The sequence below is a fragment of the Haematobia irritans genome, chromosome 3 (genome assembly GCF_050003625.1).
Source record: "Haematobia irritans isolate KBUSLIRL chromosome 3, ASM5000362v1, whole genome shotgun sequence".
In the NCBI taxonomy this organism is placed as follows: Eukaryota; Metazoa; Arthropoda; class Insecta; order Diptera; family Muscidae; genus Haematobia; species Haematobia irritans.
Window position 1 is genome coordinate 37,072,350 of NC_134399.1, and position 23,716 is coordinate 37,096,065.

Genomic DNA, 23,716 nt, shown 5'->3' on the forward strand with positions numbered 1-23,716 from the left:
TGCTCGCAGGGAAAAATTTTGTCTGCAATTAAGAGGTGATAGCCGAAAATGAGGCCTATTTTGAGGCAAAACCAAAGGAGTACTACCAAAATGGTATCAAAAAATTGGAAGGTCGTTATAATCGTTGTATCGCTCTTGAAGGGAACTATGACCGGGTTAGACCGGGGACTTATCAGCCAACCTGTTATATTGTAATTACTAAATTATGTTTTGTTAATTTTTTGTAATAAATCTACATTTTCTTTCATGGTGGATTCACTTGTTTGGGTGTAATATAAATAAAAATTTTAAAATGTGAGTTAACGTCTTTTATGGCGAAACTCAACCATTATCAACCATTTATCAACTAACAGTGATGAAAAAAAGCTGAGGAGTGGTGAAACAGGCTTCCTCTACGATCGACTAACTTGAGGGTAATGCGAAATCAATAACATAAATTAATTGAATCAATTAAATATTTAATGGTATCAAATAATTTGCGTCAGTGATAGATAATCTTATTAACTGCACCCACAGAAGGAATATGATCACCTCAACCATGTTTCGAGAGCAAAATGTTTTTTTTTAGACGGAGAACATGTAACATGTTTGCGGCAATCATGTTATTTTCGAAAAAAGCATATGTCTAGCTTCGGCAACCATGTATATGTTTGCCGAGAAAACAACATTTTTGCGGCAAACATGTTACATGGTCACCTCCAAAAATAACATTTTGCCCTCGAAACATGGTTGAGATAATCATATTCCTTCTCTGCGTGTGAAGCAACTTCAATGAAAAAAATTGCATTAAATACTTCGCATTTAAAGCCAAAATATAGATTTTCAGTGAATATATACAATATAATAAATGAGATTTATATACTAGTTTTATGTACAAAAAACCTTGATTTAATTAGGAGTTATCACAAATCAATTGCCAACTCGTAAAAATGAAGATCAAAATTTAAAGTAAATAATTTTTGTGTGGATAAATTAATGTAGATGTGTGGCATTATTAAATTTTACTTGGAAATATTTAAATTAATAAATGTTATATGATAAATGATATCTACAACCTAATTTTAACAACATGAAATCTTGATTTAAATAGGAGTTACTACAAATCAAAATTGCCAAATCATTAAACGAAAGGCAAAATCGTTAATTCAATAAATTTTTTTTATTGGATAAACTAATGCAATATTTAAACATTAGTTTATCCAATAAAAAAAACTATTGAATTAACAATTTTGCCTTTCGTTTAATGAGTTGTCAGTATTATTAAATTCTACTTTTAGAACTATTTAAATTAATAAATTTTATATTTATCATTTCTATATCATTTAATTTATTCCACACACATTTCATATATATATATATATATATATATATATATATATATACAATTGAAATAGATTTCGTCCCAGACCCATTAACCTAGATTTAAGGCCATTTCACGAATAGAAAATGAAATGAATTGACATTGTCACAAATATAAAAGAAATTTTTCAATATTTTACTCAATATTTCGACATTTTCTTATACACAAAAACAATATATGCAATATCTATAACTCGTGTTCTAAACGATCAAAGCACATACGTTTTCCTTGAGATCAAGAAAATGGTGAAAGAGAAAAATTTTTGGTCGAAGACAAAAAAAAAAACATAGAGGAAAAGCAAAGAAAATGCGTGAAGAAAATGTGAAAAACATATCTATTTTTAAATATGAAAAAAAGCTTTTTTTTTTTTGTTCTTCTTCGATATATCTACATACGAAAAATATATTGAAACTTTATCGAGTGGGTTGGCTACGATACGAGGTGAATATGCCGCCAATGGAATCAGAAACTCAACACGGCAAATCAAATGGAAATGGAATTTAGAAAGATATTCCATCATAGACAAAGATTGGAATGAAAGATCCATGGAAATGTGTGATTGTCATAGCCAAATAGCCTTATGTTAACAACATTTCGCGGCCAAATCTTTTGGAATACTGATTCAATGTGAACCATTTTATTGCCACTCAACTGAGGGGGTATTGTTTTTTTGTCGTCTTCGTCGTTTTGTGGGAAAATATTAAAAAATAGATTCTATGCTAGATGTGGGCGAGTGGGTGGTGGTTCTTGCAAAAGCGACAAAATATTATTTATAAGGCAGACAAATTTTTGCCATTCGTTGATTTCTCATCTCCTCTTTCTTCCTGGCACTTGTTTCTAGAGGAACATTGTTATTGTTTCACTTTTGAGTGATGAGGACAAAAAACAAACCAAAAAGAAGAATATCGCATTCAGTCCGTAGGCGAACGACCCACCATCAGGGGTGGCAGTATCAGGAGGATCGGCGAGCGGCGAGGGAAATTCACATAAAAAAAAAAACAGAGGTATAAATAAACGCCAAGAAGATTGTTATTGGGGTGGTGTTCAACAGCTGCTTGTCTCTGTAGATGTAGTGAATACATCCAACGGTCAACATCCATGTTCCATGTTCTTGCATATATAAAAAAAAGCAATACCACATACTAGTTGCTAGAACTGTTAGTGCTATGCTAGTATGTTGGTGTGTGAATTGTGGATTATATATCATTTCCATCCATACGATTTATATTTTCCCAATCAATAAGTTCGATTAGTGTATACACACACACACACACGCACCCATATATAAAAGTGTATATAGACATATGCTAGTGTGTCAGTGTATATGTTTATTTATGTTAACGATGATCGGCTATCTAGAAGTATCTATCTAAAGATTTTTTTTTTATGTAATGGACCTTAGATTTTCTTAAAGGCTAGGCAGGGAGGGCTAGAACTTACCTTCTTTTGTTGTTTCTCCCAGGCTGGATCCAAAAGTCCCTCACGCTCCCATTCTTCCTCTTGTTCCATGTAGTTATCCCCGTAATCCTCCATGGAGAGACCGTTCTCCATCATCATTTTGAATTCGTTTTACTGTAGTTGAAATTACGTTGGAACCGTTAAAAAATTTTCTCGTTTTGTGAATTTCTTTTAATTTTTATATTTTTGTGGAATTTTTTTATTAATAATTTTTTCAAAATTAAACTTTATTATTGTTAAACTAAATATTATTCTGGCTAGGAAGAGGGACAAAACACTTGAATTTGAATTTAAGCAAAAAAAAAAGCGAAAAAGTTTCTTTCATATAAAGCAAATATATTTACGTTTTCTTTTAATTCGTTCGAAGTATCCTTAAGATTATAAATCTAAAATATCCATAAAATGTGGAGAGAAAAAAAAAGAGAAAAAAGAAAAATTGAATGTAAGCAAATTTAAAACAAAAAAATCTCAAAGCTATAGCAAATTCAAATCTAATTTTAAAATATATCCACTTAAATATTCCGTTTGTCGTTTTTTTTAATGAACAATTTTGGCACAATTTTAATTTTCTTCCTATTGCATCTCTTCCCAGTGTTTGTTGGTTCTTTTGCAATATTTGCAATTTTCGTAATCGCATACATATAAATTTCCTTTTATTTGTAGCAAATCATAGTTTTTTCATAAAGAAAATTTAATTTTTTTTCTCGTTCAATTCCTTTTTATTTTTCTGGTGATTGTATAACACTTATTTTGTTGTTCTTTTTTAATTTAAAAATATTTTATTTAGGGGAAATAAAAGATATATAATACATATACATATATATGTTTCTATATATGTATTTTGGTTTAACGATCCATGATAGTAAAATAAGCACATAAGTTTTTCCCCTGATTTTTTTTTCTATTTTCTTGTTAAATATTTGTCATTTTCGAAAAAAAATAAACGAAGTATAATGGGGAGGAATATATCCGTAAAGAAATGTCTAAATCCATATATATTTAAATATCAATTCAGTGTATATATATATATCTCAAAACTTGTATACTAGAACGATATGTACGTGTGTCGCTTGCAAAGAGAATGACCCGCTCGCGTTGGTAGCCAACTCAAAACTAATGTTGCGCCAACGATAATTGTGCGTTCGAGCTCGTAACACAAAACTTTCTGTAGATTTGTGCAACTTTATGATCATGATCTCTTTAGCATTCAGCAGCAATGGGTTACGCTCATTCATTTATTCTCTGCTCTAGAGCATACGATATGCTCTCCAGTACTTTGATTACACTCTCGCCACAAAAGTTGACTGCGTCGTCAGAGTAAAGCAGAGAAGAGAAGATGAAAATATTCAAGAAAAATTAAAAGGCAAATACCGTTGTTTAATGATGTCTAACAGGTTTGCAGGCTTTCTGTGTGAGTTACAAGAGTATGCAAGAGTACAATGCACCAATTTCTCTTCTCTATAGCCAAACTAAGTTTAACTTAAACCACCCATTCTCCCACCCAAATGCAAGATAGCTGTAAAACAAGAATTGTCAATGAATCTAAACACATGCATATACCTACTTACTGTTGTCCATTATTAAAACACAGGATTATTGGTTGTCGATCACTCCTCATGTGCCTGCCTGTGTACGTATACGTGACAGCACACTCATACTTATTGCCATGCGTATACGGTATATTCTGCAACCGTTAGATTATTTCTTCGATCGACAGTTGCGAATGATCATTTGTCATTTAACCAAGAGAGTCTGACGACACTTTTTGCGTGGGTGCAAGGGTTTATTCTCAACGAATTATGATTATGTTTACAAATAAATCTCAAATACACACGTACATATGCAGTGCATATTCGTTTAATTTCTTTGTGGATATACCCCTGATAATTACAAACGAGAGGGTATTGATAAAAATTAATACGAACGAAGTAAATTAAAGCAAATATAACTGTGCACTGAAAAAAATCTGGCAAGAGAATTTTTTTATATTTCAAAAAACCGGGAAGGAAAGTGTGTAGGTTAATTTTAGAAAATTTTAATTAAACTGTACTCAAAAAAAAATGAACCCTATATGACACTAAAGCCAATTTAATTCTATTTTAGTTTACGGAATTATGTTTTGATAAAGTTTCATTGCCATCGCCACGCTGTGGAACAGGGTATTATAAGTTAGTGCATATGTTTGTAACACCCAGAAGGAGACGAGATAGACACATGGTGTCTTTGGCAATAATGCTCAGGGTGGGTCCCTGAGTCGATATAACCATGTCCGTCCGTCCGTCCGTCTGTCTGTGAACACATTTTTGTGATCAAAGTCTAGGTCGCAATTTCAGTCCAATCGCCTTCAAATTTGGCACCTGTTCCTAATTTGGGTCAGAATAGAACCCTATTGATTTTGGAAGAAATCGGTTCAGATTTAGATATAGCTCCCATATATATCTTTCGCCCGATATGCACTAATATGGACCCAGCAGCCAGAGTTTTATACCGATTTGCTTGATTTTGTACAAACATAACACATAGTCGTATAGTCAAGTGTGCAAAATTTGATTGAAATCGGTTCAGATTTAGATATAGCTCCCATATATATCTTTCGCCCGATATGGACTTATATGGCCCCAGAAGACAGAATTTTGGCCCAATTTGGTTAAAATTTTGCACTAGGAGTACAATTAGTAATAAAGTCATGTGTGCCAAATTTGATTGAAACGGTTCAGATTTAGATATAGCTCTGATTTCGACAAAAATGGTCAAAATACCAACATTTTCCTTGTTAAATCGCCACTGCTTAGTCGAAAAGTTGTAAAAATGACACTAATTTTCCTAAACTTCTAATACATATATATCGAGCGATAAATCATAAATAAACTTTTGCGAAGTTTCCTTAAAATTGCTTCAGATTTGAATGTTTCCAATATTTTTTTTACTAAAATTGTGTTCCACCCTAGTGCATTAGCCGACTTAAATTTTGAGTCTATAGATTTTGTAGAAGTCTATCAAGTTCTGTCCAGATCGAGTGATATTTAAATGTATGTATTTGGGACAAACCTTTATATATAGCCCCCAACACATTTGACGGATGTGATATGGTATCGAAAATTTAGATCTACAAAGTGGTGCAGGGTATAATATAGTCGGCCCCGCCCGACTTTAGACTTTCCTTACTTGTTTGTACGTACGTTAGTTAAATAAACTAAACAAGTATATACGGCCGTAAGTTCGGCCAGGCCGAAGCTTATGTACCCTCCATCATGGATTGCGTAGAAACTTCATCTAAACACTGCCATCTACAATCGAATTACTTAAGTTGCGGTAACGCTTGCCGATGGCAAGGTATCTTAAAACCTCCTAACACCATCTTCTAAATTGTATGTAAGTCAATACGTGGTATATATTAAATAAAAAAAGATCGATCCAATACGTATATAATTCAGTTTGACAAAGTAGACATAAAATTTTGACAAAATTTTCTACAGAAATAAAATTTTAACAAAATTTTCTATAGAAATAAAATTTTCACAAAATTTTCTATAGAAATAAAATCTTGGTAGGTTATTTTTGGCTCGAGTGGCAACCATGATTATGAACCGAATAAAATTTGAACAAAATTTTCTATAGAAATAAAATTTTGAAATGATGAAAATTTTATTATGAACCGAATAAAATTTTAACAAAATTTTCTCTAGAAATAAAATTTTGACAAAATTTTCTATAGAAATAAAATTTTGACAAAATTTTCTATAGAAATAAAATTTTGGTAGATTATTTTTGGCTCTAGTGGCAATCATGATTATGAACCGATATGGACCAATTTTTGTGTGATTGGACCAATTTTGGTATGGTTGTTAGCGGCCATATACTAACACCACGTGCCTAATTTGAACCGGATCGGATGAATTTTGCTCCTCCAAGAGGCTCCGGAGGTCAAATCTGGAGAATGTTTTATATGGGGGCTATATATAATTATGGACCGATATGGACCAATTCTGGCACGGTTGTTAAAGATCATATACTAACACCATGTTCCAAATTACAACCGGATTGGATGAAATTTGCTTCTCTTGGAGACTTCGCAAGCCAAATCTGGGGATCGGTTTATATGGGGGCTATATATAATTATGAACGGATGTGGACCAATTTTTGCATGGTTGTTAGAGACCATATACCAATATCATGTACCAAATTTCAGGCGGATCGGATGAAATTTGCTTCTCTTTGAGGCTCCGCAACCCAAATCTGGGGATCGGTTTATATGGGCGTCATATATAATTATGGACCGATGTGGACCAATTTTTGCACGGTTGTTAGATACCATATACCAATACCATGTACCAAATTTCAGCCGGATCGGATGCAATTAGCTCCTCCTTGAGGCTTCGCAAGCCAAATCTGGAGATCGGTTTATATGGGGTCTATATATAAATATGGACCGATGTGGACCAATTTTTGCATGGTTGTTAGATACCATATACCAACATCATGTACCAAATTTCAGCCGGATCGGATGAAATTTACTTCTCTTTGAGGCTCCGCAAGCCAAATCTGGGTATCGGTTTATATGGGGGCTATATATAATTATGGACCGATGTGAACCAATTTTTGCATGGTTGTTAGAGACCATATACTAACACCATGTACCAAATTTCAGCCGGATCGGATGAAATTTGCTTCTCTTTTAGGCTCCGCAAGCGAAATCTGGGGATCGGTTTATATGGGGGCTATATATAATTATGGACTGATGTGGACCAATTTTTGCATGGTTGTTAGAGACCATATACCAACACCATATACAAAATTTCAGCAGGATCGGATGAAATATGCTTCTGTTAGAGGCTCCACAAGCCAAATCTGAGGGTCCCTTTATATGGGGGCTAACGTAAAAGTGGACCGATATTGCCCATTTTCAATACCATCCGACCTACATCGATAACAACTACTTGTGCCAAGTTTCAAGTCGATAGCTTGTTTCGTTCGGAAGTTAGCGTGATTTCAACAGACGGACGGACGGACATGCTTAGATCGACTCAGAATTTCACCACGACCCAGAATATATATACTTTATGGGGTCTTAGAGCAATATTTCGATGTGTTACAAACGGAATGACAAAGTTAATATACCCCCATCCTATGATGGAGGGTATAAAAAGGAAAACATTTTAAACAAGATTAACTAAATTCGTCTCCCGCAAAATAGTTCAGAATTTCTTAAAATTTTTAAAGTTCAACAATAAGGCCCCATTGTGGACTTCCTATGACACTAAAGACATGTTTGCACTATTAAACTCCAGATTTTTCCTTCAAAATATAAAATTTTCTCTAACATGTGAAAAAAATGTCTAATAAATTTTCTTAAATTGGCCTAAAACTACTTATTTTTGTGAAATCGGTGTGACATATGCGTTTACAGTTAAAATTTTCTAAAATTAACTTAAATTTTCTAAAATTAAACAACATTTTCCTTCCTGGTGGGTTTACTGTTTTTTTGAGTGAGAACGATTGTTTCGGAACTACCACATTCCTGATCAGCATCTTCTATTTACAGCGAAACTATCGACCAATTATCAAAACAAATTCCTATAATTCACATTGGGTTTAGTAAATTATCCGGGTTTAGTGAATTATTCATTTTGGTTTAATGAAATAATTTTAAACTAGCTGAGGTATTGAATATTTGCATTAATGTGACGAATGTTTCAAATAACGAAAATTTCATTAAAATTGAGCCAACGAACATTTGTCATTGATATAAGGAAACATTTTCATTAATACAATGAAAATATTCGTTGATAGTACGAAACGTTACGTTGATTCAACAGAAAAGTCGTCATAATAAAGAAAACTTTTAGTGACACATTCCATTGATATAACGAAACTTTTTGTATCAGTATAGTCTAGAATTTATTCTGAGGATGCTACATCCTTAACCCTGGACAGTCATCCTTCGTCAAAATGACGACGCGTAATTCCATTTTCGATTTAAAGTGCTTTTTAGTCGATTAAGAAATGTTAAATTTGAGTTATACCAATACAACCATTTTATGAATTTTTGTGTTATACTACACACAAAAAAATAACTATGAATTTGCACATAAATATTTACATTTTTATAAAAATTTATGGACTTTCCATAAAAAATATGTACACTTACATAATATATTGTTTTCGTAAATACTTGTTGTGAAATTATGAATTTTTTAATAATATATAGGGACGGTTTCATAAAATAAATGAAACTTTACTTAATATATCAAAAAATACAACATAGAGTTACTCTCATATGTAACAATACAAGCGTAGCAGGTTGGCTGATAAGTCCCCGGCAAATCTGACGAATTGACGAGCCTCACGCTTGACACCTGCCATCAGATTTTGTACAGCCACCTTGTCCACCTTCTTCGCCGCAGAAAGCCAGTTTGCCTTGAACTGCTGCTCGTCCTTAGCAGTTTTTTTGGTCTTCTTTAGGTTCCGTTTGACAATAGCCCAGTAATTCTCAATTGGGCGGAGCTCTGGCGTGTTTGGTTCTTGTCCTTGGGAACCACCTGCACGTTGTTGGCGGCGTACCACCCAATGGCCTTTTTACCGTAATGGCAAGATGCCAAATCCGGCCAAGACAGTACGGAACAACCGTGTTTCTTCAGGAAAGGCAGCAGACGTTTATTCAAACACTTTTTCACGTAAATTTCTTGGTTGACAGTCCCGGAAGCTATGAAAATGCTGCTTTTCAAGCCACAGGTACAGATGGCTTGCCAAACCAGATATTTCTTTGCGAACTTTGACAGTTTTATGTGCTTGAAAATATCTGCTATCTTTCCCCTTCCTTTTGCCGTATAAAATTCCTGTCCCGGAAGCTGCTTGTAGTCGGTTTTGACGTAGGTTTCGTCGTCCACTACCACGCAGTCAAACTTCGTCAGCATCGTCATGTACAGCCTCCGGGATCGCGCTTTGACCGTCGTATTTTGTTTATCATCGCGATTTGGAGTCACTACCTTCTTGTAAGTCGATAGTCCGGCTCGTTTTTTGGCTCGATGCACGGTTGTAGACGATACACCCAGCTTATTTGCGGCATCTCGGAGAGAGAGGTTAGGGTTTCGCTTGAAACTACCGGCAACTCTCTTTGTCGTCTCAGCGGCTTCCGGTTTTCGATTTCCACCCGATCCAGACTTCCTGGCTGTCGACAAACGTTCCCCAAACACTTTAATTACATTTGTAACGGTTGATTTGGCAACTTTTAGCGATTTTGCCAGCTTTGCGTGCGAGTAGCTCGGATTTTCGCGATGCGCGAGCAAAATTTTGATACGCTGCTCTTCTTGTTTGGACGGCATTTTGACAACTGAAGAGTGAATTCCAAAATCAAAATAGGAGCAACATTCTACACACACACACCTTCAAAATGAGGGGTGTTCAGGTTTTTAAAATGCAAAATTGAAAGATGTTTATATTGACAAAATTTTTACCGTATCACCCTTTAAGACACAACTTTAAAAGCACTTCCAAAAATGTCCTCCCAAAGAAGTTTTTTTTATTTTAGCAGCACAGGAAGTTCATTTATAACTCGCTTTTTCATATTTTAATTTTTAATATTTTTTTTCAAATAGGTTAAAAATAGATTAAGAATTAATAAAATGGTAAAAATTATTTAAATTTTGCCGACAAAAATGCCAAATCCATTCTAGAAAAATTGCGAATATTTGAAAATAGTTGATGTCAAACGTTCCACACAAACTTAAGAATGCATTGAAACTCATAAAAAATGTTTAAAATTATTTATTTGTCAAAATATCACAAAATTTCTGAATCCAAATCCAAAACACTGAATTCGCACCATACCTTAAGAAGTGATGCAAATTCAGTGCGACGGCTGTTAAAATGGTGGACATCCGTCCTAGCCCATGTTAAATGCATCGCTTCTGCGCCAATTTTGCACCACTTCCGGATCCAAAAAGAACATTTTCACTACTTTTTTGGCGATGCTTTTTTTTTTGCTGGGTTGTTTGAATATGGTCGCATTTCTTTAAATAGCATTTATTTTTATTCACTTTGAACACTTTACAAAAAAAAAACTGTAAGTACGCAAAATTCCAAAGATGAGTACTATAATGGCCATTTTCATATAGCTTCGTTAGGCTTTAACTCTCAGTTAACTGAAAAAAATGGCAATATCTTCTCTCCGGTTAACTTTAACTGAAAAATTTTCAACATTTCAGTTCCTAACCGGCATATGGAATATATAGGCAAGATGACAGATATGTCTATAGGATGGTTTAAAAGTTTGTTTGCTAACGTAGCACTAACGGAGATTAATGAAAATGGGGCTAAATTAAATAAAAAATAAAAATAAATTACAAAAGTTATTTTAATTAAAACTTCTTCATTTTAAAGTAATTTGGCCTTAAATTTTGTCCCAAAATGTAGTTTGCATAATCTTTCATATTAGGTCAATACCTTCTTTAGTGCTTTAATTTTTTAATTTATTTGCAGAGTTATTCATACACAGAGAATACAGATTGGTTGTGATAACCGAATTTATTGCCAACCTCCTTTTGGCAGTTGCAGCAACTAACTGTTGGTAGTTGTGATACCCGATAAATTCGGTTGTCTCAATCGAATTATGGGAAATCCAACTAATACTATACATGGGATTCGTTGTATTAGACAATGAAATTGGTCGTTGTTCATTTGGTTGTATCACCCAACTTTACTAGCATCTTAACCGAATTGAAAATTAATTTTTCCTCAAAATATTGTATTTTATTTATATTTTTAAATGATAGAAAGGTACATAAAATAACTTTATACCCAAATACAATACATTGATAACAATTTAAAACAATGATCACTATTAAAGGCAATTGGAGTTAAATCTTTGGAGCTCTTCGTTCAGTAGTATTTATAATTGGAGTCCGAATTGAGTACATAGTGGTATATCAGAAAAATTGGCCAACACATCCCGTCTAAAACCACAACAAATTAAATCAGAAAATTAGAGTGTAGTTTTAAAAATAAATAAGAATCTACTCGCCATGATCACTTCCTTTTGGGTTTCATAGATAAACGGCAGATGTGGAGATGATCTTTAAAGTCGTTATCATTGTTTTCGCACAATAAAATTGTTCCACATCTAAAACATAATACAACTCAATCTGCATTTGATCCTAAACAATTTAAGATGCGCACTATTTATCTAACTGGTAGCATTGAGTATCCTCAAGGCTGCGCGAGTTGTTCGTGAAAATGTATGAGTGGCACTCCACCAAGGACTCAAATAAACTTAGTTAGATATGGCTGAAAAATAATCCGTTTCCTGTGGTTTTTACTTTAAATAAAAAAAAAACACGTTTTCCTTCAACATTGAAGAATTAGTAATAAATTGTTTGACATTTAAAAATATTTCCAAAGGAATTCGGCTGTGAAAACCAATTGTTAGTGCTGAATACTAAATGACAGTTATAAAAGATTTATAAAGTTGGTTGTGCGTATCGAATTCGATAAAAAATTTTCGTAAGAGAGGCAATTAGTTCAGACAACTATTTGACTGGTATTACAAACAAAAATCTATAATAATAAGCGCCAAATGGAAACAGAAACGAAATAATGGTTGTAAATAAAGTAAATAGGTTGACACAACTGTGATTTCATTGTAAATGCAGAATTTTCATTACAACAATCAATTTTCAACTAATATCTTCTCTGTGTGTAGGCCTAATAGAATGTAATTGTAGCAATTGTAACTACAATTTTCGGATTAGTTCAATTTCTTTGATGTTGATCTTATGTTTAAATCTATTCCATCAGCCAAATGTTGACAAATTAACTTGAATGAAAATTTAAGCGAAATTTTAATAATTGGTCGAATGATCGAACACGATTTTAATTTAATGGCAATGAATTTAGTTTTGTGTTTCGTTTTTTTTTCTTTCTCTTTGCGAATTCCCCAAAATAGATTTTTTTTGATATTTTGGGCAATTCAAGTAATGGCATCACCAACAACGCCACTGACACACAGTGCTACGTCCCACCGTTGCCATCTATCAACGGCACTCTTTTGTGCGTAACGCAGTGGTTGGCCCAGTCAGCAGTATTCCCAAGTACACTACAATGTATACAGTTCACAATTTAATTTAAATGAAATGAAAATAAATTTAATTTTACTACATGAAGGCGTCGACAACAATAACACACACACACGCACATATCTCAAATACAATCAACAGTGGCGAAAAACTATTGATGTTCAATTGAACATTTTTGTTAGTTTACAGTCACAAAATAATCGAGGGAGGAAGGCTTACACTGAAAAAAAAATAATTATATAAAAGGTTTATGAAGGAAAAAACGATATTTTAATTAAAAGAAAAATTATAAACTTTATTTCCAAGGAATTTGTTGGTTAAACTTCGGATATTTTTCTTTGATATATATAAGCCCTTCCATTAAAGCCAAAAATCTTTTAAGTAAATTGAGTATAAGAATAGAAGGGAGCCACCGTGGTGCAATGGTTAGCATGCCCGCCTTGCATACACAAGGTCGTGGGTTCGATTCCTGCTTCGACTGAATACCAAAAAGTTTTCAGCGGTGGATTAGTGCTGGTGACATTTCTGAGGGTTTCAAAGCTTCTCTAAGTGGTTTCACTGCAATGTGGAACGCCGTTCGGACTCGGCTATAAAAAAGAGGTCCCTTGCTATTGAGCTTAACATTGAATCGGTCAGCACTCAGTGATAAGAGAGAAGTTCACTAATGTGGTATCACAATGGACTGAATAGTCTAAGTGAGCCTGATACATTGGGCTGCCACCTAACCTAACCTAACCTAACCTTGGAACCGGGCACACGGTTGCCACATTTGGTAGAATTCTACCAAAAATTGTAGATTTGACAAAATTTTCTATTAAAATAAAATTTTGCAAAAATATCCTATATAAATAAAATTTTGTAAAAATTTCCTATAGAAATAAAACTTTGCAAAATTTTCTATAGAAATAAAATTTTGCAAAAATTTTCTATAGAAATAAAATTTTGCAAAAATTTTTATAGAAATAAAATTTTGCAAAAATTTCCTATAAAAATAAAATTTTGGAAAAATTTTTAATAGAAATAAAATTTTCAAAAATTTCCTATAGAAATAAAATTTTGCAAATTTTTTATAGAAACAAAATTTTGACAAAAGTTTCTAAAACAAAAATTGACAAAATTTTCTATAGAAGTAAAATTTTGACAAAATTTTCTATAGAAATAAAATTTTGACAAAAGTTTCTATAGAAAAAACATTGACACAATTTTCTATAGAAACAAAATTTTGCCAAAATTTCCTACAGAAATAAAATTTTGCAAACATTTTTTATAGAAATAAATTTTTGCAAAATTTTTTTATAGAAATAAAATTTTGCAAAAATTTCCTATAGAAATAAAATTTTGCAAATTTTTTTATAGAAATAAAATTTTGACAAAAGTTTCTATAAAAAGAAATTTTTGACAAAAGTTTCTAAAGAAATTAAGTTTTGACAAAATGTTGTATAGAAATAAAATTTTGACAAAATTTTCCATAGAAATAAAATTTTGACTAAGTTTTCTATAGAAATAACATTTTGACAAAAGTTTCTATAAAAAGAAATTTTTGATAAAAGTTTCTAAAGAAATAAAGTTTTGACAAAATGTTGTATAGAAATAAAATTTTGACAAAATTTTCCATAGAAATAAAATTTTGGAAAATTTTCTATAGAAATAAAATTTTGCAAAAATTTCCTATAGAAATAAAATTTGGCAAAAAATTTTTATAGAAATAAAATTTTGCAAATATTTCCTATAAAAATAAAATTGTGCAAACATTTTTATAGAAATAAAATTTTGACAAAATTTTCTATAGAAATAAAATTTTGACACAAAATTTTCTATAGAAACAAAATTTTGACACAAATTTTCTATAGAAATAAAATTTTGCAAAAATTTCCTATAGAAATAAAATTTGGCAAAAAATTTTTATAGAAATAAAATTTTGCAAAAATTTTTTATAGAAAAAATGTTTGACTAAATTTTCTATAGAAATAAAATTTTGCAAAAATTTCCTATAGAAATAAAATTTTGACAAAATTTTATATAGAAATAAAATTTTGACAAAATTTTCTATAGACATAAAATTTTGACTAAATTTTCTATAGAAATAAAATTTTGACAAAATTTTCTATAGAAATAAAACTTCGACTAAATTTTCTATAGAAATAAAATTTTGACAAAATTTTCCATAGAAATAAAATTTTGATTACATTTTCTATAGAAATAAAATTTGACAAAAGTTTCTATAAAAAGAAATTTTTGACAAAAGTTTCTAAAGAAATAAAGTTTTAACAAAATGTTGTATAGAAATAAAATTTTGACAAAATTTTCCATAGAAATAAAATTTTGTAAAAATTTTCTATAGAAATAAAATTTTCTATAGAAATAAAATTTTGCAAAAATTTTATAGAAATAAAATTTTGCAAAAATTTCCTATAAAAATAAAATTTTGCAAAAATTTTTATAGAAATAAAATTTTGACAAAATTTTCTATAGAAATAAAATTTTGACAAAAAATTTTCTATTAAAAAAATAAAATTTTGACACAAAATTTTCTATAGAAATAAAATTTTAGCACAAAATTTTCTATAGAAATAAAATTTTTACAAAATTTTCTATAGAAATAAAATTTTGACAAAACTTTCTATAGAAATAAAAGTTTGACAAAATTTTCTATTGAAATAAAATGTTGACAAAAACTTCTATAGAAATAAAATTTTGACAAAAGTTTCTATAGAAAAAAAAATTGACACAATTTTCTATAGAAATAAAATTTTGCAAAAATTTCCTACAGAAATAAAATTTTGCAAAAATTTTTTATAGAAATAAATTTTTGCAATTTTTTTTTTTTATAGAAATAAATTTTTGCAATATTTGTTTTATAGAAATAAAATTTTGCAAAATTTGTTATGGAAACAAAAGTTTCTACAAAAAGAAATTTTGACAAAATTTTCTGTAGAAATAAAATTTTGAAAAAATTTTCTATAAAAATAAAATGTGGCAAAATTTTCTATAGAAATAAAATTTTGCAAAAATTTCCTATAGAAATAAAATTTTGCAAAATTTTTTTATAGAAATAAAATTTTGACAAAATTTTCTATAGAAATAAAATTTTGACAAAATTTTCTATAGACATAAAATTTTGACAAAATTTTCTATAGAAATAAAAATTTGACAAAATTTTCTATAGAAATAAAAGTTTGACAAAATTTTCTATAGAAATAAAATTTTGGCAAAATTTTCTATAGAAATAAAATTTTGACAAAATAGAAATAAAATTTTGACAAAATTTTCTATAGAAATAAAATTTTGACAAAATTTTCGATAGAAATAAACTTCACACCGGTGTCCCGGTTTAACATATTTACGGAATAAGACGGGCACTGATCTAAACCTAAATTGCCCGAAACTGGAAGTAAAATTTCTTGAAAACTCGAACAAAAATGTTTCTTATAAATCCAGAACCTGCTGCAGTCGTTATATATAGAAACTTTTAATTAAACATCGGGAATCGTACTATTTGAGCCGATCTTCTTGAGGGAGTATGTTTCATCAAATCCATTTGGAATTTTATGTATTTTCAAGTAACACGCTACCAAGAGGGGTTTTCATCGTAGCCGAAGTCGACTCAGACAAATACAAAAATTTGAAAAATTCGTGGTATTTTTGTAACTAAATAAATATTTACACAAATTAGATACCATTTAGTCGGTTTTCAGTTTATCCGAAATTCCCAATTTTTTAAAACGCAGTTTTCGTTTTTTTTTTTTATTTTGTTCCAAATCGGTTAACCGATTATAACTGAAAACTGAATGATTAATACACTGTACTACACTGAAAAAAAAAAAACAGTGAATTCAAAGGATAACATTTTAGTTATTTTTAGAAAATGTTCATGAATTTTAGAAATTGTTAACTAAACAGTTTTACAAACGCTGACATCACGCCGGTATGACAAAAATATGTTCTCATAATTAACTTTTTTCGCTTGTTGGAGAAAATTTTGTAGTTTGAAGAAAAAATTAGAGTTCAAAATTGCAACAATGTCTTTAGTGCTATACGAAGTTCAAGGTGGACGCATTTGCTTACTGCAATTTACAAATTAAAGGAAATATTGAACTATGCATTTTGTGCGAAGTACGAATTTAGTAAATGCTTCCTTTGTGTTTATTTTTCCCCGTTTTTTAGTTCATTTAACTAATATATTTTATGATATTAAATGAGATAGGTACTAACAACAAAGGGTTTCGACCTAAAAATTATTAAAGTAAAGGAAACTTTCTCCAAACATAACAATTCCATGAACTAAAATAAAGTTAAATAATAAAAGATACAATTATAATTTCTAGTATAAATCCATTTATTTCGTATTTCATTTTATATAAAAAATATGCAATTTTTTTAAATTATTTAAGTAAAGGAAACTTTCTCCAAACATAACAATTCCATGAACTAAAATAAAGTTAAATAATAAAAGATACAATTATAATTTCTAGTATAAATCCATTTATTTCGTATTTCATTTTATATAAAAAAATATGCAATTTTTTTAAATTTGTGTACAACATTTTATTGCTTTTTATTGCGAATGACACTTATTTGCTATTTTTTGAAAAATTCTTAACGGTAAGGCTGGATGGTGTTATACTAAAATGCTGTAGTGGGAAGATCCCATTTATGGGGAAATTCTGAGTCGATCTAAGGAAGTCCACTCTTCCGTTTATCCGTCTAATGAAATCATTTGGTATTCCGAATCAAAAGCAAAATCGGTGGGTGTTTCAAATGGAACATATGGTCCCTGTATAAACGAGAGATGTGCACGTGAGTAATAGTTTACTCACGCAGACTCACGACGGAAAAATCTTACTCACGCACGATATTGTTTGGTAGGACTCACGCACACTCACGAAACGAATATTTTTACTCACACACACTCACGCACGAAAATGTCTTGTCACGAAAAAAAGTAAGATGCATTTGGTTTTAAAATGAGAAATCTTTACTTAAGTTAGGTACAAGGAGGCAATCACCAAATGCGGTGACTGCGGAACGCTTTGGTTTGAATTTTTAGCGAAATGGTCAGGTCGCGAACAACGACCCAGCAAAACAAATTGGAAGTTGTTCCACAAACATTCCTTTTAAAGCCCATCCCAGAATCCCCCATCGAGTTTTTTCAACTTCCGATGCAGTCCTTTTGGACAAGTGCACAAACATTTCTTCTAAAGCGCATATTGGGATCCCCACTGATTTTTTTCTACTTCCGATGCAGTCCTTGTGGACAAGTATTAGAAAGAACGCAATCAGGCTATTTTAAGTGCAAATTTTGTACAATTAAATTTTACAAAAAAATAGAAAACTAATAAAAAAAAGTAAAAAAGTAATAAAAAAATAAATTTCATCCCCGCTGGGATTTGAACTTGTGACGTTTGACTTTTTCGCTTCCATGGAAGTTCTTTTGAGAAGGTTTTGCAAATTACGAGAATTTTTAATTTTTTATTGATTTTTAATGGAGAAAATATATGTATACGAAAATATATGCCGAAAATAAAAAATAAAAACGATGCATGACATAAAAAAATAATTTTTTAGAAAAATATTTGATAAAAAAACAAGTATAAACGGCCGTAAGTTCGGCCAGGCCGAATCTTATGTACCCTCCACCATGGATTACATAGAAACTTCTACGAAAGACTGTTATACACAATCGAATTACTTGGGTTGTGGTATCTTAAATCGTTTTCTAAATTGTGAGTTAGTCCACACGTGATATATATTAGACAAAAAGGTATGTAAGTCTACAAATAATTACGAATCGATATGGACTTTTGCACGGTACGTAGGTAGCCAGAATTGAAATATGGGGGTTGCTTATATGGGGGCTACATGCAATTATGAACTTGATATGACCTAATTTTTGTGTAATTGGGGATCGAGTTATCAGAGGGCTATATATAACTATAGACCGATATGGACCTAATTACGCATGGTTGTTAACGGCCACATACTAGTACAATGTACCAAATTTCAACTGACTCGGAGGAAATTTACTCCTCCAAGAGGCTCCAAAACCAAATCCCGGGATCGGTTTATATGGGGGCTATATATGATTATGGACTGATATGGAGCACTTTTGGCATAGTTGTTAAATATCATATACTACCACCACGTGCCAAATTTCAACCAGATCGGATGAATTTTGCTTCTCCACAAGGCACCGGAGGTCAAATCTGGGGATCGGTTTATATGGGGGCTATATATAATTATGGACTGATATGAACCAATTCATGCAAGGGGCTCCGGAGGTCAAATCTGGGGATCGGTTTATATGGGGGCTATACATAATTATGGACCGATTTAGACCAATTTTTGCATGGGTGTTTGAGGCCATATATTAACACCACGTACCAAATATCAACTGAATCAGATGAATTTTAGTCTTCCAAGAGGCTCCGGAGGTCAAATCTGGCGATCGGTTTATATGGAGCTATATATAATTATGCACCGATGTGGACCAATTTTTGCATGGTCATTAGAGACCACATACTAACACTATGTATCAAATTTCAGCCGGATAGGATGAAATTTGCTTCTCTTAGAGGCTCCGCAAGCCAAATCTGGGGATCGGTTTATATGGGGGCTATATATAATTATGGACCGATATGGACCAATTTTTGCATGGTTGTTAAAGACCATATACTAACTCAATGTACCAAATTTCAGCCGGATCGGATGAAATTTGCTTCTCTTAGAGCTCCGAAAGCCAAATCGGGGGGTCGGTTTATATGGGGGCTATATATAATTATGGACCGATGTGGACCAATTTTTCCATGGTTGTTAGAGACGATATACTAACACCATGTACCAAATTTCAGCCGGATCGGATGGCCCATTTCAATACAATCCGACCTACATCAATAACAACTACTTGTGCCAAGTTTCAAGTCGATAGCTTGTTTCGTTCGGAAGTTAGCGTGATTTCAACAGACGGACGGATGGACGGACATGCTCAGATTGACTTAGAGCAATATTTCGATGTGTTACAAACGGATATATATACTTTATGGGGTCTTAGAACAATATTTCGATGTGTTACAAACGGAATGACAAAGTTAATATACCCCCCATCCTATGGTGGAGGGTATAAAAATTGCCGCTGGTGAGATTTGAACCTGCGTTTCTTATTTTTTCGTTCATACTAATAAAGAACATCTCGAGAAGCAATTAGAATGTTATTCCACGGTGTCGTATTACGATCATATCACAAACATTTGAATTGACCTTTCGACGTTTTAAGTTCAATGGCGTTTGTGGCTGAGTGTGCTAAGGTGTTCTGTTATAGTGACATCAAACCCAGGTTAAAACCCTCGTCGGAGCGAAAAAGTTTTTAAAATTGTAAAAAAATTAGATAATAGGCAAACAATAGTGTAATAAAAAATATGGTTGAAAAAAATGAAATTGGTTGAAAAAAAAATGTTTTTTTTTTCGTTTTTAAATTTCTTCATTCAAATTAACTTCCAGGGCACAACTTCTAAAGCAATGCAAAGGATCCAAAAAGGGAGTACTTCCGTCCTATGACAAGCCCATGTAAAATTCATTGGAGATGATCCCAGTTTGCACTACTTCCGGATCACAGATTGGAGATCCAAACTACTTTTTTGGAAGCTCTTCTTTTGCTGGGGAGTGCTTTAAATCAAAAAAGTACACTCTTGGTTGTTTGATAAACAAACTGATGATGGCATGAACATGAAAGATTGTCCAGATCTCACTACCAACTCAAGAAAAAAACGAACTACCTCGAAGTGTAAAGCCCGCGAGGTTAAAATTTAAAACCTAGACATACGAAATTAACGAAAAAGCAGTCAACTATTGCAAATACTTAAGATCGATCATTTTGATTCTGCCTGCAATCTAACCTTATGCAAATATTCACCACTATATCTCTAACTGCAGCCACATACAAATGTGACCCATAGAATATAGATACTCGCATTCGAACAAACAAACGCGTATTTTTATCACAAACCCCACACCCACTCATCTGAGACAAAAAAAAAGAAAAAAGAAAAATACCAAAATGTCCCACATCATGTGAAATAATTTTCTTTTTTTAATATAAACACCCCAAAAGAAGAGTAATTATGATGAAAAATAGCATCACAAGGTAAACATTTATAAAAGCTCTCGCATAAAAGCAGCGTTTACATTTCGCATTAGCTGTAATTTCAATTTGTCGAAATATTCATGGACTCATTGGTTTCGTTTTGGTTTTTGTCCAATATGGGGTGTGGTGGTCAAATGCTTGTGACAGATTTCATATAGAGGAGAAATATTTTAAATTCTCGTACTTGCGAATTTGAATAGACAAATGCCACCAACATTATTAGCAAACGTGGTATAGATAGGCCCGTGAATTAATAGTCAACCTTTAGATTAGTCTTCTTGAAGTAACAGGTCAATTAACTAGAATTATTTATTTATTTGCACGACTAATAAATAGCAGCCGGGACTTTAGAAAATATAATTTTTATACCCTTCACCATAGGAGGGGGGTATATTAACTTTGTCATTCCGTTTGTAACACATCCAAATATTGCTCTAAGTATATATATATTCTGGGTCGTGGTGAAATTCTGAGTCGATCTGAGCATGGCCGTCCGTCTGTTGAAATCACGCTAACTTCCGAACGAAACAAGCTATCGACTTGAAACTTGGCACAAGTAGTTGTTATTGATGTAGATCGGATGGTATTGCAAATGGGCCATATCGGTCCACTTTTACGTATAGCCCCCATATAAACGGACCCCAAAATTTGGCTTGCGGAGCCTCTAAGCAAATTTCATCCGATCCGGCAGAAATTTGGTACATAGTGTTAGTAAAGGGTGATACGGTCAAAATTTGGTCAAGGGAAAACACGTGTAAATCGGTGAAATCGTTTACTTAAAAAATCAAATTAAATTTCTTTTTCAAGTTCAATTAGTATAAAATTCAGGAAAAATATTCAGTTAGGCTTTCGCTTTTCCAAATCCGAATTGCCGGGCCTCACGCTTGACACCTGCCATCAGATTGTGTACAGCCACCTTGTCCACCTTCTTCGCCGCAGAAAGCCAGTTTGCCTTGAACTGCTGCTCGTCCTTAGTAGTTTTTTTGGTCTTCTTTAGGTTCCGCTTGACAATAGCCCAGTATTTCTCAATTGGGCGGAGCTCTGGCGTGTTGGGAGGGTTCTTGTCCTTGGGAACCACCTGCACGTTGTTGGCGGCGTACCACTCCATGGCCTTTTCACCGTAATGGCAAGATGCCAAATCCGGCCAAAACAGTACGGAACAACCGTGTTTCTTCAGGAAAGGCAGCAGACGTTTATTCAAACACTCTTTCACGTAAATTTCTTGGTTGACAGTCCCGGAAGCTATGAAAATGCTGCTTTTCAAGCCACAGGTACATATGGCTTGCCAAACCAGATATTTCATTGCGAACTTTGACAGTTTTATGTGCTTGAAAATATCTGCTACCTTTCCCCTTCCTTTTGCCGTATAAAACTCCTGTCCCGGAAGCTGCTTGTAGTCGGCTTTGACGTAGGTTTCGTCGACCATTACCACGCAGTCAAACTTCGCCAGCATCGTCGTGTACAGCCTCCGGGATCGCGCTTTGGCCGTCGTATTTTGTTTATCATCGCGATTTGGAGTCACTACCTTCTTGTAAGTCGATAGTCCGGCTCGTTTTTTGGCTCGATGCACGGTTGTAGACGATACACCCAGCTTATTTGCGGCATCTCGGAGAGAGAGGTTAGGGTTTCGCTTGAAACTACCGGCAACTCTCTTTGTCGTCTCAGCGGCTTCCGGTTTTCGATTTCCCCCCGATACAGACTTCCCGGCTGTCGACAAACGTTCCCCAAACACTTTAATTACATTTGTAACGGGTGATTTGGCAACTTTTAGCGATTTTGCCAGCTTTGCGTGCGAGTATCTCGGATTTTCGCGATGCGCGAGCAAAATTTTGATACGCTGCTCTTCTTGCTTGGACGGCATTTTGACAACTGAAGAGTGAATTCCAAAATCAAAATAGGAGCAACATTCTACACACACACCTTCAAAATGAGGGGTGTTCAGGTTTTTTAAATGCAAAATTGAAAGAAATACGTCAAGTTTATATTGACCAAATTTTGACCGTATCACCCTTTACTCAATTCGTTCACAAACTCTACGAGAAAATGTAGAAACAAGGTCCTCAAGTCGCTTGCCGGCAGCACTTGGGGTGCGGACAAAGAAACCTTGTTGACTACATATAAGGCATTTGGCCGGTCAGTGGTAAACTATGCAGCGCCAGTGTGGACACCTCAAACGAGCGACACGCAGCGGAATAACATACAGACCTGTCAGAACGCTGCCCTTAGAACTGCAACAGGATGTCTCCGCAGTACACCCCTGGATCACCTTTATGCGGAGACCAAGATCATCCCAGTGCATGGACACAATTACATGTTGTCAAAGCAGTACCTCTTGTGTTGCTATTTCAACACAAATAAATGTTAGTTTAAAATTTTAAATTATAACACACACTTGCATTAATGATAAAAATTCGTTTTTTTTTTGACAAAAAAAAACGTTAAAATGCAAAATAAGATTTTGTCAGTATTTTGAGATTTTTATCTTTAATTCAAAATTTCAATATGTCAGACACTTTAAAGATTATGTCAAAAATGTTTTTCTTTATGTTAAGGACAATTTATATTAAAACGAAAAATTTTAAGTTTCGGTTCCTATGTTAATTATACTATATTAAAATAATTGGGGTTTTCCTTCCTGACGCAATAACTCCAGAACGCACGAACCGATTTCCACGGTTTTGCAATCGTTGG

General features: G+C 32.8%; 1 protein-coding gene across 6 annotated transcripts in view; it reads right to left on the reverse strand.

Annotated features, from left to right (window-relative positions):
• The window catches only part of Actn (alpha actinin), a 109,007-nt gene that overhangs the window by 63,325 nt on the left and 21,966 nt on the right, over positions 1 to 23,716 (reverse strand). For 3 of the 6 annotated variants that reach the window (XM_075300464.1, XM_075300463.1, XM_075300459.1), the window contains exons 1-3: positions 3,880 to 3,990; positions 3,163 to 3,204; positions 2,801 to 2,932 (exon numbers count right to left, since the gene is read on the reverse strand). In XM_075300464.1, the coding sequence (XP_075156579.1) occupies positions 2,801 to 2,917 (117 nt within the window). In that variant the 5' untranslated portion in view covers positions 2,918 to 2,932; positions 3,163 to 3,204; positions 3,880 to 3,990. Of the gene's footprint in view, positions 1 to 2,800; positions 3,076 to 3,162; positions 3,205 to 3,879; positions 3,991 to 23,716 lie in introns of those variants that run through there. The other 3 variants (XM_075300461.1, XM_075300460.1, XM_075300462.1) reach the window with 3 other exon arrangements.